Source organism: Eptesicus fuscus, chromosome 7 (genome assembly GCF_027574615.1).
Source record: "Eptesicus fuscus isolate TK198812 chromosome 7, DD_ASM_mEF_20220401, whole genome shotgun sequence".
Taxonomy (NCBI): Eukaryota; Metazoa; Chordata; class Mammalia; order Chiroptera; family Vespertilionidae; genus Eptesicus; species Eptesicus fuscus.
The window spans coordinates 15,956,355-15,972,361 of record NC_072479.1 but is presented as its reverse complement, the minus strand read 5'-3'; the positions used below and the strand labels follow the sequence as shown (position 1 = coordinate 15,972,361).

The window sequence follows — 16,007 nt, the reverse complement described above, 5'->3', positions numbered from 1 at the left end:
CATCTGAGAAGTCAGCCCTAGAGGTACCCACTATTCAGATATATAAACTCTCCTACCTTCTGGCCTCCCCCAGCCATGCGGCTACTTATGTATTCTGGGCCCAGCCTCTGCCTCAGAGCGCTCTGGATAGCGTGGTACTCCTCTGCTGTGTACTGGTACTACAATCCAGAAAGAAAATTAAAGTCACATTTCCAGCATTCTTTACATCAGCAAGTATCCAACTTTTTGGTCTCCACACTCTTTCACACTCCCCAAAAAAGTATTGTGGACCCTAAGAGCTTTTGTTTATGTGCGCTATATCTATCAATATTAGGAATTAAAACTGAGACACTTTTAAGACACAGATTCCCCTAGCTATCAGAGCCATGATACCACTACATACTATGCAGTCTCTGGAAAACTCCACTGTTCATTCATGAGAGAATGAGACTGAAAAAAGCAATTAGTATTTTAATATTATGAAAATAATTTTGATCTTATGGACTTTGAAAAGGTCTCAGAGATCCCTAGGGGTCACTGAACCACATTTTGAGAACCACTGCCTTAGATGTTACTACCATCCCTACAAAACTTTCTCAAGCCAGAATTGGAAAACTAAAAATTCCCACTTCTGAGTCTGCAGGCAAAGGAGGAGAGCAGAGGAAACGTGACAGGGAGTCTTTATTCCATTTTCTTCTCCAAAGTTGTGTACCTCTTCTTCAACTGAACAATTTCCCATCCTACACAGATAAATACACTACTACTTGTTTGGATTTTTATCCCCTTGGTTGTTCTCCCCTTGCCCCATTTAGATGAAATAAATACTCACAAACAGATCTCTGGTAGAGAAAGACAGAATTTGGGTGGACAAAGCAAGAATCTCTTTCATATGCACAGGATATCTCTACATAGAATGACACCTGAGATTCTGGCTGCCTCCATAAAAAGAACTGGTGAAGGTGGGCAGAATGATAGGGAAATAGTAAACTGTTCACATATCATCTCTGTTTCATTTTGAATGTTGTGTCACATACATATATAATCTATCCAAAAACTAAATAAAATTTAAAGCTAAATGTAATCCCCAGTACTGTTAGTATTTTGATGCTAAAGTTCCAAAATGCCCTGCCTTCATCAAAGGCTCCCAAATAATGCATCTAAAGGAAAAACTAATAGCAATAAACAGCTTACACATGTGTACATGATGGTGCTTTACAAATTGCTTCCTCATACCTTTTTCACTTAACCTCATTCTTTGCAAGTGTGAAAAACCCAAACCGTTACCTGTCCAAAGCATAATACAGAGTTGCCACCAGCAGAAGAGGGATGACTGTCACCTCCTCCAAGAATTGCTTCCTCAGTCCCAGACATGTGGATTCTGGTTGACCTCTATATAAACAGAAGATTAAAAAAGGATCTCAAAAAATGCTGAAGTCAAAAGGCAAGAGCCACAACTAAAAAATCAGATAAAACATCCGTAGGTAAGATTTTACAAGTCACTTTATTTACATACTTCTAAATACTGCCCCAATCAAGGATTAAATTCCTTGGTGCTTAGCTACAGTCCCATAGCTCCTGGTTATCCTTTAGGGCTGCTTCTGCTTTCTGCTAAAATTTTTGCTAGGATGACAGTGCTACTAAAGATTATTTTTATAATGAGAATGTATCATAATTACATTTTATAATGTTTGTAGATGAAAAGTCAAAATTACAAAAACACTCGAAGGGAGAGCAATCAACTTATTACTACCTACTACATGTGCAATATGATCCTGGCCTCTGTAGGGTCAACAAAATGCTAAGACACAGTAACTGAACTGTTTGCCAAGAGCTAACAAGCTAGCTAGTGGGAGAAGACTAATAGACATGAAACATGTAACACAGAGAAGGTAACACAGACTCCTGAAGCATTAGCCCAGTTTGGTCCCTTCAGCATCAGCTTCACCTGAAACTTGTTAGAAATGTGAAATCTCAAGTCCACCCCAGATCCACGAAATCAGAAACTAGACATGAGGCCCAGGAATTAGTGCTTTACCAAGCCTACCTAATGATTTTGATGCAAGCTCAAGTTTGAGAGCCAGTGCATTAGACTGAGGCTATGCAAATTTATAATCCATTAGAAAACAGAATTACCCTCAGAAAAGCACCTGCAACTAACTGGCTAACCCACTTATCTGACTACTCCTACATCTGTCTCACATCAAAATCAAAGTTGATGCCTCAGAAAATTTATATAAATCTTCACATTTGCTAATAGAACTACAAATCTATGAATGTCAACAAGTATGATTCTCCACATGGCATCTATATATAGAAAAGCCTAAGTGTCTATCCGTCTGACCGGTAGCTATGATGTGCACTGACCACCAGGGGGCAGGTGCTCAATGCAGGAGCTGCCATAACATGCACTGGCCGTTTAAAAATAAATGGCACCACGGACCTGGCACCGACAAACCAACACTCAGCTTCCCCCAAGTGGGACACAGGCCCTACCACCACCCCGGAGTGACACCACCAAATCACAGCCAATGCTGCCAAGACCCCATGGCGCAAAATGCAGCCCACAGCCCAGCCCAGAAATGGTTGCTGTGAGCGCCAGGCAATGTCACGTAGCAACACCCGGCTTCCTCTTCCTAGCAACTAGCCTCCTTGGAGTTTCTTCAGCCCAGGAACCTGACTTGCTTTATAGCCAGGTGCAAACATTTTACAGTTTAACCAAATGTTTGTGAAGCATTTTCACATGCCTCATCTCATTTGATCCTCATAGAAGTCCTGGAGTAGGTAGATAGGAGACTTGGTAGAATCCTACTTTCTTTTCATTAGCCAGAAAATGGAAATTTAGAATATTTGGAAACTTGACCTGACTGAAAAGAAGAAATGGTGGAACTTGAAAATGACTTCAGGTTTTCTCACTGCACAGGATATAGTCAAACACTGCTACAGTTAAATATTTTACCCTTTGTTCTCCCTGCATGATCTACAATAATAATCTGCTTTGTGTTAATATTTACTGCTGTGTTGCTGACAATTACCTGAAAGAGAAGTTGGGGTGCTTCACTGAGCTGGAAAAAGTTTAGCTAAGTCAGAAAGCAGGTCTAATTAAGCAAGTTTATTCTATACCTATAAAAGGCTAAGTTGACTTGCCCATGCACGATACATATAAAGCTCTCGCTGGCGCCAATCGCACAAGTGTGTTTCGATCTGTCATTGTGAATTTGGTTGACACTTCTATTATAGAGAAAGGGCAAATAGCGATATTAAAATATTTCTTCTTATTAATTTCCTTTCAATGTGCACAAATCCGTGCACTAGGACACTAGTTATAATATAATGTTAAGAGCTCAAGTTCTAAATATCAGTTTCTGGCTCTATCACCCACTAGGTGCTTGACCAAGGGGCGGGGGGGAGAATCACATAATCTCTCTAAATATTGTTTTCTCGTGTAGAATATAAAGACAATAATGGTAAATATTCATTTAATTTTTATTTATTGCATGAAACTGAATTAGAATAGTACCTGGCACACATGAAGTACTAAATAAATGTTAGTTATTGCTAAATTCCTGTTAATTTTCTGAGGAAAATGCAGAAAACTAAATGATCATAAAAGATTATATTTCAGCTAAGAATGATAAATTTGATAGTATAGCACTAAAAAGTAGGGTAGTGGGCTAACCTAGGTTAGTTAATAATTAGGATCTAAAATTGATACATCAAGAAATAGTGGAATAATTATTTAGACTGTAACTGTAAAGGCCAGAAGATAGTTAAAAGAAGGTAACATGTCTGTCTAAGGAGTGGCAATGGGAAGGAGAGTACAGCAAGAATCTCCTTTTACAAAATAAAGCTTTAGCACTATTGGATTTTCAAACATGTGCATGTATTATTTTAATAAAAACAAAAATTTTAAATGTAAATACCTATTCTATAAAGCAATAGTCAGCAAACTTTTTCTGTAAAGAGCCAAACAGTAAATATTTTAGGTATTGCAGGCTATCTGGTCTCTGTCACAACTACTCAACTTTGGCATTTTAACATGAAAGCAGCCATAAATAATCCTATATAATAAAAGTCCAGAGACCATAACAGCAGAACGACTGCTCGACCAGTCACTATGAGGTGCACTGACCACCTCTTGGTCCCTTTCCCTGGCCGGCAGGCTCCTATCGCCCGATGGCCAACAGGGAACCAGGGTGGGTGGCAGGGGGTGCAGGTGGCACCAGGCCAAGGCCCCTGCCCCACCAGTCGCCCCGCACACAGACAGCGACCCGCGGTGGGGGTGGGGCCGGCAAGCCGGGGGGAATGGCTGAGTTTCAGTCCCTCTCCTGGCCGTCAGGCTCCGGTCACCCAATGGCGAATGGGGAACCCGGGTGGGTGGCGGCGGGTGGCGGGGCCAGCTGCAGGCAGCCGGGGAAGATGGCCCTGATAGCAGGCTAGGCCTCGGACCGTACTCACATGTGAATTTCGTGCAGTGGGCCTCTAGTATGTAAATGATTGGGTATGGTTGTGTCTCAAAGTTCTATTACAAAAACAGGTGACAGCCCCAGCTGGTATGGCTCAGTGGATTGAGCGTCAGCCTGTGGACTGAAGGGTCATGGGTTCGATTCTGGTCAAGGGCACATGCCTGGGTTGCGGGCTTGATCCTGTGTGGAGCGTGCAGGACGCAGCCAATTAATGATTTTCTCTCATCATTGATGTTTTTATCTCTCCCTCCCCCCCCCGCCCCTCGTCCTCTCTGAAATTAATAATATATATATATATATATATATATATTAGAGGTGGCAGCCCTGGCCGGTGTGTACAATGGTTAGAGCATCTGCCTGTGCACCAGAAGGGTCTCAGGTGATTCCAATCAAGGGCATGTACCTGGGTTGCAGGTTCCTTCCCTGGTCAGGTCGGAGGTGCAGGCCAGGAGGCAACCAATTGATGTGTCTCTCTCACATTGATGTTTCATTCTCTCTCTCTCTCTCTCTTCCCGCCTCGCTCCTCTCTTCCCTTTCTTCCATTCTCTCTAAAAATCAATGGAAAAAAATATCCCAGATGAGGATTAACAAAAATAAAAAATAAATAAAAAGAAGAGGTGCCACAGTGTGCCAAATCCTGCTATAAAGCATGTATTGAACATTACAGTCAGATGTGGTTCAAATCCAGCTCCATCAGGTAAGTTACTTAAATTGGATAACTACTTAGCCTCCCTGTGCCCAAACTTCTTCACTTGTAAAAGAGAATATTAATAAGATAAACTTCAGAAATTTGTCATTTTAAAATGATGTGGTAATAGCAGCATCCAGCAAAGCTCATCATTAGATGCTAAAAGTTGTGGGGGAACGGGATATTCATAAAGTCTCAAATGAGCACCTGACTGAATGGACTTAATGCCAATGAATTGCATGCTTAAAATGGTTAAATAAATTTTATGTTATGTGTATTTTACCACTAAAAAAATAGCTTAACATAATAAAGGTTTATATCTCATCCCATACAAGATCTAATGCAGTCTGGTGGCCCTGCCCATCTTGTAGCTGTGTCATGTAGCACATGTGACCTCTAAGGTCATAGTGGCAGCAGTAGAGTTGAAGGAGTCACACCAGGTCACAACTGCCTTAGGGCAGAAGTGAACAGAACTTGTCACATGGCCCCAACTTAATTGCAATGGAGGCTGGGAAACAAGAAAGCATTTGAATAGTTTGTGAGTACTGTCTCTGCCACAGCCATTTCCCCCACTCCAATATGAGATCCTAGAAGGTGGGGGATTCCTCCTGATTCATTTTGACACCCCCAAGTGACCAGCACAGTACCTTATGTATAGTAAGGGGTCAGGAACGAAGTGTTTGGTTAGTAATTAAATGAATAGATGAGGGAAGGAGTGAAATACATAATGTAGGATAACAGACCAAGTATATTTTTTAATTCTTTAGAAACTAATTTTATAAGGCAAGAATTACACTTCTCACATTTAAAAAAGAGCTTGATGCTACTTTTCTAAACACTATCATAAAATATTCAACCTTTTGTTGAAGAAAAGAACAACCCTTATCTCTCCCCATAAAACATGGAATCACTTTTTTCTTCTAGTTTCTGCTTTGAAATAAAGCTTACTGCTCTGCCTCCCATTCTAAACTTTTTACAACTATCCTATCTAATAATAGACATATATGCAAATTGACCATACCTCTGACACACCCACAAGCCATGCCCACAAGCCACGCCCACCATCCAATCAGAGCGAGTATGCAAATTAACCCAAACCAAGATGGCTACAGCCACAGAGAGCAAGGTTTCCTAGCTAACAGAGGAAGCCAAGCTTTCCGCCAGCCCTTGCCAGGCCTAAGCCTCCACTCAAGCTACCAAGTTTCAATTATAGAAGGTAAACAAATTCAAACAAATGGCGGCGGAATGGAGCTTGAGAGAGCAGGCCAGGGTTGCCGCCGGTAACAGGGGAAGCAAAGCTTTCCACACACCCTGGCCGGGCCCACCCGCTTAAGGCAACAAAGTTTCAATTATAACCCCAACACAAATGGCTGCGGGCCTCGGAGGGAGCCCCAGGCTTGGCTCTGCTCCAGGCTACAAAGTTTCAATTGTAGAAGGAAAATAAATTCCAGATACCAGGGCCTCCGCTTGCATTGCCAGGGGGCGTGGCCCACCTGCAAACCACCACAGGCCCCTCGCTCAGGCCGCCCCACACCCCAAGGGAACCCCCACCTGATCTGGGACGCCCTTCAGGGCAAACCAGCTGGCCCCCACCCCTGTACCAGGACTCTATCCTATCTAATAAAAGAGTAATATGCAGATTGATCATCACTGCAACACACAATATAGCTGCCCCCATGTGTTCAAAGATCCTGCCCCCATGTGGACACAAGATGGCCACCACAAGATGGCCAGCAGGAGAGGGCAGTTGGGAGGCACCCGGCCTGCAAGGGAGGGCAGTTGAGAAGGACCAGGCCTGCAAGGGAGGGCAGTTGAGAAGGACCAGGCCTGCAAGGGAGGGCAGTTGGAAGTGATCAACCCTGCAGGAGAGGGCAGTTAGGGGTGACCAGGCCGGCAGAGGAGGGAAGTTGGGGGCAAACAGGCTGGCAGCAGAGTGGTTAGGGGGTAATCAGGCTGGCAGGCAGAAGCAGTTAGGGGCAATCAGGAAGGCAGGCAGGGAAGCAGTTGGGAGCCAGCAGTCCTGGATTGTGAGAGGGATGTCCCAGATTGGAGAGGGTACAGGCTGGGCTGAGGGACAACCCCCCTCCATGCACAAATTTCGTGCACCGGGCCTCTAGTTTTATTATAAAATTAAAACATCTTGCTCTGGCCAGGTGGCTCAGTTGGTTGGAGAACAGTCCGTACACCTAAAGGTTGTGGGTTCAATCTCTGGTCTGGGTACATACCCAGGTTGCAGTTCGATCCCTGGTCAGGTGAGTACAGTAGGCAACCAATCAATATTTCTCTCTCACATCGATGTCTCTCTCTCTCCCCCTCTCCCTTCTCTCTCTAAAAAAAAAAAAAAATCAACAAAAACATATCCTCAGGTGAGGATTTAAAATAATTAAAATATCTTTTTGTTGTTGTTAATCCTCACTCGAGGATATTTTTCCATTGACTTTTTTATAGTGGAGAAAGAAACATTGATGTGAGAGAGACACATCGATTGGTTGCCTCCCACACCCACCCCAACCAGGGACGGGAATCCAGCCTGCAATTGAAGTATGAACCCTTGGCCAGAATCGAACCTGGGACCCTTCAGTCGGCGGGCCAACACTCTATCCACTGAGCCAAACTGACTAGGGTAATAAGCTCTAATCATATATCAAAAAACATGGGTGGAAGTAAAATTTGGCTAGACCCTCACCAGCAAGAGATAGCTGTTGTCTTTTTTATAAGTGACTGTGTTTGTGTATGTGTTTTATGTGCATGTATGTGTATATTTGTTAAACAAAAGTAGAATCCAAATGTATCAGGCATATTTTATGTAGCAGCACCTCAAGTCTTCTCCGCTTTGCATGTCTGAGGTCCCCGATTACTTTTTTCATCCCAGCTAATTAGGCAAACCAAGTATGCGTTGATTCTAACCAACTGCACACAGGGATAACCAATGGTCTCTCTCGCACATGCTGGATGCTTCTCACCCCCACCCTTGGTTTCCCTCTTGACTTTGAGGTGTGAGAACCTATGGGACCCTCTTGATGCCCACACATGCACAATCTGAAAATTTGGGGAAGTAAATATACCATGAGGCAAAGCTTTTACCAGTGAGATACAGAAGCTGAGAGGCATATCTCCTTCCTTCGAGTGGATTGTCCTGGGATGCAGTACTTAAGCCATCCTCCTGGAAGATAGCTTTAGAAAATCAAGGAACCAGTTTTACTTATTACAAAGGGGTGTCCAGCTTGGAGATGTACCCTTGAACTGATTTACTAGTAATCTTTCATCTCTCCTCAATCCCCCTTCCCCTCACTTCTGCTTTCTGAAATTGCACTTCCTGAAAACATAATGGCATATGAGCTTTTGCCTCAAGCTCCAGGTTCTGGAGTACACAGGTATAGCAGACACTATGAATGCTCTGCCAATTATCCCTCAGCTCCTACCACACTAGTGCACCCTCATCTAACTTCCAAATGCCAACATGTGCATCTCTTTACCTGAAGGCTTCCTTTGGCATCCAGGGCCCATTTTGCATCTGTTAATGGTAAGCTGGAAGCACCAGAGAATTGATGCCCCTGGGAGCAACCTAAAACAATGACTGACAGGAGTTAGTGTGTAAAGACCCTGGATTTCTTACCCATTCCGTGAAATAATACTGAGCACAGTTCCGTGCTGGCTCCAGAGGTCCCCAGTGAAATCAGGCTTGGTTGCCCACCAGTGGTAACTGGCTTGACAAGTACTTTTGTTTAATGACTTTTCTTTCCCACCTCACTTCTCCTCTCCTCTACCAGTATGCCCTGGGGTCATCTCCCAAATACACTATCTTCACTTGAAGGGAAAATTTGGGGACTGGGGAGGTGGGTGGCAAAAGATAGATTAACAATGGAGAAATCTGGCAAATAACCACCTTAATCAAATAATTAAACATAATGTCACCAATAATAGCACCATGTGCTTTCTGAAGGAAGCACTGAGAAAGTCACAACATCATTTTGGTAGTGTTCTACCAATCTACTCCTGACTTGATCATAAGTAAATGATCAGACAAATTCAAATCTACAAGGGTTGGACTCTTCAAAAATGTCAAAAAGACAAAACCAAGTAAAACAAAAAGTCTAGTAAAGTCTTCTAGATTAAAGAAGACTAAAGAGACATGACAACTAAAATGCACTGTGTGATCCTTGATAGGATTTTAGGTCAGGAAAAAAAAAGCTATGAAGGACAATACTGGAACAAAGGGAAAGTCTGATGATGGACTGCATATTAGATGCTGGTCTTTATCATTGTTAAACCTACTAAGTGTGATAATTATATCATGGTTATGTAGGAGATATATGATAAAATATTAGAGTAAATTGGCATGTTTTCTGTAACGTTCAAATCATTCAACTAATAAAATGTTACTGTGTGTGTGCAAATGAGGGAAGAGAAGGAGAAAGGTTAAAGCAAAGTAACAAACTTATGAATCTAGTGTATGCAGGTATTCACTGTGTAACTTTCCTGAAGGCTTCAAATTTTTTAAAATGTTAGGAAAGACTTCCTAATAGTCAAGGTTATGACAGCTACATAAATCCAAACATCCCAATACATCCTCCAAAAACTATACAGATTTACAAGAAGAACAAATAAAACCACAAGTAGTCTAGCTGGTGTAGCTCAGTGATTGAGCATCAACCCATGAACCAGGAGGTCACGGTTGGATTCCGGGTCAGGGCACATGCCCGGGTTACAAGCTCCATCCCCAGTAGGTGGTGTGCAGGAGGCAGCCGATCAATGATTCTCTCTCAACACTGATGTTTCTATATTTCTCTCCCTTCTTCTCTCTGAAATCAATAAAAAAATATATTTTTTAAAAAAAGCCCTGGTCGGCATGGCTCAGTTGGTTGGGCACTGTCCCATGCACCAAGAGATTTCAATTTCCATGCTTGATCCCTGGTAGGGGACCTGGCAGGCAGCCAATCACATTGATGTTTCTCTTTCTCTCTCCCTGAACAAAAAAATCAATAAAAATATATACTTGTAAAGAAAAGAAAAAAGAATCTCCTGATTAAAAAACAAACAAAAACCCCCACAAATATCCCGTATCTTCTAACGTAATTAGAAGACTGAAAATACTATTTAGCTCAACTAGCCTGGAAGTAGAAAGAGTAAACATTAATTTCTGCTGGAGATATTTCTCAAAGTCTCATCCAAACTCTTTAAGGAGAGCAAGGTGGGCCCCAAATGGGAAAGGAAATGCATAGAAGAGAGAAGAGGATGATGAAGAGCCTAAGTGGAACTAAAATCATTCCTGGAGAAAGAAAACCCATACTTAAGTATAAAGATACTAAGTGTTCTGTTAGACCAGTATAGTCTAGAATTCAATGAGGCAGTACTGGAAAGTCAATGTTTCTGGGGAGAAACGGTTGAAAGGAAAATAAGATGCCCTTTGAAACTTCTGTGAAGGGAGAAAGAGGGGAAATATAGGATCCTGTAATTCAAGAGAAAAATTTAAAGTCAAAGGACATCTCCCCCACAAAAGCCTTCTAATAAAAAGGCCAAGATTACTTACAAACCAACAGGAACTACCTTTGAACCAGGAATCTCATAAATCATCCCAGCTGTCAATCCTGTTCACAAAATGCAAAATTAAAGATAAAAAAAAGTCAGTGAACTTGAAGACTGAAAATAATGAAAGAGCTTCAGGGTTCTGTGGAATAATATCAAAATGGCTAGCATGCATACAACTGAGGTCCCAAAAGAAGAGTTCAAGAGAATGGGAAAAATATTTTAGAAAATAATGGCCTGAAATTTCCCAAGTTGGGTGAGAGGCATAAATGTATGCATTTATGAAGCTTAGCAAACCTCAAAGCAGGAAAAATACAAAGAAAACCACACCTAAATACATCATAGGCAAACTGCTAAAAACCAAAAATAAAGAGAAAATCTTGAAAGCAGTCAGAGAAAAATGGCACACTGCATACAGAGTAATAATACAAATGATAGCTCCATTTACAAGTTTTTAAAAAAAAACACTTTTGAGTAACTTTAAAGATGTGTAAGACTGTTACACTGAAAACAAAACAGTACTAAAAGAACAAATTTTAATATATATATTTTTTATATCAGAGAGGAAGGGAGAGGAGAGAGATAGAAACATCCATGATGACAGAGAATCATTGATCAGCTGCCTCCTACACACTCCCTATTGGGGATGAAGCCCGCAACCCAGGCATGTGCCCTGACCGGGAATCAAACCATGACCTCTTTATTTTTTTTTAACATATATTTTTTATTGATTTTTTACAGAGAGGAAGGGAGAGGGATAGAGAGTTAGAAACATCGATGAGAGAGAAACATCGATCAGTTGCCTCCTGCACACCCCCTACTGGGGATGTGCCCACAACCAAAGTGCATGCCCTTGACTGGAATCGAACCTGGGACCCTTCAGTCCGCAGGCCGACGCTCTATCCACTGAGCCAAACCAGTCAGGGTGAACCATGACCTCTTGGTTCATAGGTTGACGCTCAACCACTGAGCCAGCCATGCCAGCCAGATCTAAAAGAAATTTAACAAGACTTAAATAGAAATGGGAATGTACCATCCTATATAATAAAACCCTAATGTGTAAATCGACCAAACGGCGGAACGACCGGTCGCTATGATGCACACTGACCACCAGGGGGCAGACACTCAACGCAGGAGCTGTCCCCTGGTGGTCAGTGTGCTCCCACAGGGAGAGTGCCGCTCAGCCAGAAGCCGGGCTCACGCTGGCGAGCGCAGTGGCGGTGGCTGGAGCCTCTCCTGCCTCCATGGAAGCGCTAAGGAGCACCGAGCAGGCGAGCTGAAAGGAGCGAGGGGTCCCGGACTGCGAGAGGGATCCTGGACTGCAAGAGGGCGCAGGCTGGGCTGAGGGGACCCCCCTACTCCAGTGCATGAATTTCATGCACTGGGCCTCTAGTGTTCATATATTTGAAGACTCAATACTGTTTAGATGTTAATTCTGTTCAGATTGATCTAAAGATTCAATGCCATCCCAATCATAAGCCTACCAGTCTTTTTTGGAGAAACTGATGACTTTAATATTTATATGGAAAATGCAAAGTATCTAAATTAACCAAATCAAGCTTAAAAAAAAACAACAAAGTTGCTGACCTGCACTACATGACTTCAAGATTTATGATAACTCTACATTAATTACAACAGTGTGGTACCAATAAGGATTGACCAATGGAACAGAAGAGTCCAGAAATCAACTGCCATTTATGCAGTCATCTGAATTTCAATAAAGGTAACCAATGCATATAATGACATACCTCACTATACCCAACAGAATGGTTAAAAATAAGGACTGACAACACCCAAAGTTGGCAAGGATGTAAAGCAATTAGAACTCTCACTGTTGGCAGGAAATACGGTGATAAAATTACTGAGCTGTAAACACATGCTACCATTCATAGAAAAAGGGAGACTAACTTAGGATGGAGCCACAGACCCAGAGAGTAAAGCAGCAGGCCACAGACCATTAGTCGCAGGCCTTGAACCTAATGGCTCTTCATATACCTTAGATAGCAGCCCTTTGTCAGAAAGGTGTCAGTGCTAGCCTGTTCATTTTCTTAGAGTTGTCTTTGATGAGACCTTTTCAATCTTAATGTAATACCATTGATCTTTTTAAAAGTGGTTATTGCTTTCCTAGTCTTGTCTAAGAAAACCTTTTGCACGCCACCAAGTCATGAAAATAGTCTTCAATATTTTCTAGAAGACTTATAATTTTATAATTTCTAAAATAAACCTGATTTCTTTACAAATTAAATATGCATCTGCCACATAACCCAAGAATTCTTCTGATAGGTATTTTCCCAAAGAAATAAAAACATATGACCAAAAAAAAGACTTGTCGGGGAAAGGAGAAAGAACTTAAAGTAGGATAGTGACTGTGAGTATAGACTAGATTAAGAGATATTAAGAAGGTAAACAAGATTGGGAAACATTTTTATTCTTATCCATTTCCTTATTATCTAAAAGCATTTCTAATTACATGTGGAGGGAGGCACAAATAAAAAATGAGGGAACAAAGCATATTATATAAGGAAATTTTCCTTCTGTCTGACCTCTTTTCATTTTTTAAAAATTTGATTTCAGAGAAGGAAGAGGGAGAGATAGATAGAAACATCAATGATTTGAGAGAATCATTGATTGGCTGCTTCCTGCACAACCCCTACGGGGGATCGAGCTCACAACCTGGGCATGTGCCCTTGACGGGAATGGAACCTGAAACCCTGCAGTCCTCAGGCCGACTCTCTAGCCACTGAACCAAACCAGCTAGGGCTCGTTTCATCTTTATTAAAGACAGGAGAGGACATAATCATGAAGGGTAATAGAAGCCATCTTTAAAAGTTCAGAACTTTTTTTGTAAACCATGAGGAAGCAATGGAAATTTTAAGTTGAAAACAATAAGATGACATTTATTGTCTCAGAAAGCTCTTCGCCAACAGTGAATAATTGAGGGAGAGTTCAGTTAGGAGTCTATGTTACAACAGTCCAGAAAAGAAATTATAAAGATTCAGGATCATAGAAATGTAGCAGAGAAAGGATGGACTCTGGATATGTATTACAGGAAGCAGAATACACTGACAGGACTCAGTGATGGGTGAGGATCAAGAACTGCAGGATTGGATATCAAGGGGTTTTTTCCCTTTTATTTTTACTTACATATATGCTGCTATAATTTTTGTGACACACAAAAAAAATTAAGAGTAGAAAAAAACTTTTTTAAAGAAGGAACTAGATCTCAAAATGTCATCTCACTACATTCTAAATAGAATGTGTTTCTGTTTAAAGACAGCTTATTTAATATATATTATTGACTTGTTCACGCTGAACAGTTTACTAGTATCTAAAAGAAACTTTGTAAGGCCCATCACAGCCTTCCTTCACTTAACAATAAACAACATACTTCAGCAATATGCCGGGAGGCCTTTACATTGTGGGGGCGGGTAGATACCCAAAAACCTGACACTATATATACAAGGACTCTCATTTCCAGTATGAGAACTGAAAGAGCATCGCCTGGTTTAACCTCAACTGAGAACATGAGCATTGGGCAACTCAAATTTTTCGGAATCCTGCACATCTGCAAAAGTGCCATGAGTATCAACTAGGGATTTGGGATTTCAAAAGCTTAGCGAGTAAATAAACTCATAAATACAGATTTGACATATAAAAGATCGACTGTGGGTTTGTTTAAGGTAAAACCATTCTCCCACAGCTATCTCGGCTACTCTGTCATATACTCATCTCCAATACACCCAGCCCGTTCATACACAAGATAACAGTCATGGCATACATTACACAGCACACAAACATTTCTCCGCCAGTCACCACTGCAATTAATCAGTGCTGAACCGAGACTTTTTAAATTATTATTGTTGTTGTTTCAAGTATTACATATGTCTCCTTTTTCCCCCGATTGACCCCCCTCCGCCATTCCCGCCCCCCAGCACAAGCCCCCACCGCCCGGGTCTGTGTCCATTGGTTGTGCTAACACGCACGCACACAAGTCCTCGGGTGGATCTCTGACCCCCCTCCCCCGCCGTCTCTCTGAGGTTGGACGGTCTGATCAGTGTTTTAGTCTCTGGATCTATTTTTGTTCATCAGCTTATGTTGTTCACCGAGAAGACTTTAAAAAGACAAACTTCCCTAAACTGAGGTCCCTGAAATACTGACCCATCCCAGAGTTAAATTTAGTTTTAAAATGTTTGCCCCTCAGACAGAGTTCTGCGGAGGAATAGACCTTAACAGGTCTAGGTCTCTAGGAAGCCTGCAAGTCGGGGAGAGGGGGGACCCAAATGTCCCAAAACTAATGGAGAAACAAAATGTGGTATATCCCTACACCTGAATGTTATTATTTATATTATCCAGCCATAAAAAGAAGTGAAGTACTGACACATGCTACAACACGGATGACCCTTGGAAACATTATGCTAAGTGAGATAAACAAGACACAAACATTGCATGATTCCACTTTTGTGAAGTATCTAGAACTGGCAAGTTCAGAGACAAAAGGATTAGTGAGGCTGGGGTAGGGGAGAATGAGCAGTGCCTACTAATGAGTTCCAGGTTTCTTTTTAGGGTGACTTAAGAGTTCTGGAATTTGACAATGGTGGTTTTACCACCTTGTGAATATACTAAAAACCACTGAGTTGTTCTCCTTAAAAGGATAAACTTAATCATATATGGATTGTCTCTCAATTTTTTAAGAACAGGTCTAAAAGGCTGAATTCGCGGCTAAACTGAGTGTCAAATTCCTTCCAAACTGCAGCCACTGCTTCCAACTCCGCTCGGCCATTGACACAAACTTCAGCCGCCTTCCCCCGTCCACAAGCAGCAGCCGGCGGCTCGCCCGCACCGCGTGGGCCGCCGCGAGCAGCAGGCTGCCACCAGGCCGGGGTGGGGTCCTGGGGTTTGCGCCACGTGAGCTGGTGCGAGTTTCCTGAACCCCTGTGCCTCCTCACCAAACTCTCAGAAAACACGATCGTGAACCCCAACTGTAAGTTACTACAGGCCTCTGGGCTCCGGATGACTACGCTTAGGACGCGCTCAAGCCCGATCCCTGCGCTCCACTCGGACTCGAGCCGCCCAGCTCCACAACCCTGGCCGGAACCACCCCACTGGGCGTCCGCCTCCCCACTTACGCGCCTCAGCAGCGCGCGGTGCACGCAGGGAGCTCGGTCTAAGCTAAATGAAGGGGGAAGGGAGTTTAGATAGAGCCGCGCAGAGGAGTCTGGGAAGGAAGTGCAAGGGAACTCTGGGAAGAAGGTCCTTATCGAGAGCAAGGCCAGGGCGGAGCCAGGAAGAACAGGAGGAGGAGCCGTAAATCAACTAGGAAGGGGAGAAGAGCCGCAAAGCAATCTGCCGAA

General features: G+C 42.5%; 1 protein-coding gene across 1 annotated transcript in view; it reads right to left on the bottom strand.

Annotated features, from left to right (window-relative positions):
• RAD52 (RAD52 homolog, DNA repair protein) overlaps window positions 1–15,801 on the bottom strand; it is a 53,276-nt gene extending 37,475 nt beyond the window's left edge. The window contains exons 1-3 of the mRNA XM_028128090.2: window positions 15,783–15,801; window positions 1,264–1,368; window positions 57–158 (exon numbers count right to left, since the gene is read on the bottom strand). Of these exons, the coding sequence (XP_027983891.1) occupies window positions 57–158; window positions 1,264–1,350 (189 nt within the window). The 5' untranslated portion in view covers window positions 1,351–1,368; window positions 15,783–15,801. The remainder of the gene's footprint in view (window positions 1–56; window positions 159–1,263; window positions 1,369–15,782) is intronic.
• Between the last annotated feature and the right edge of the window lie 206 nt (window positions 15,802–16,007).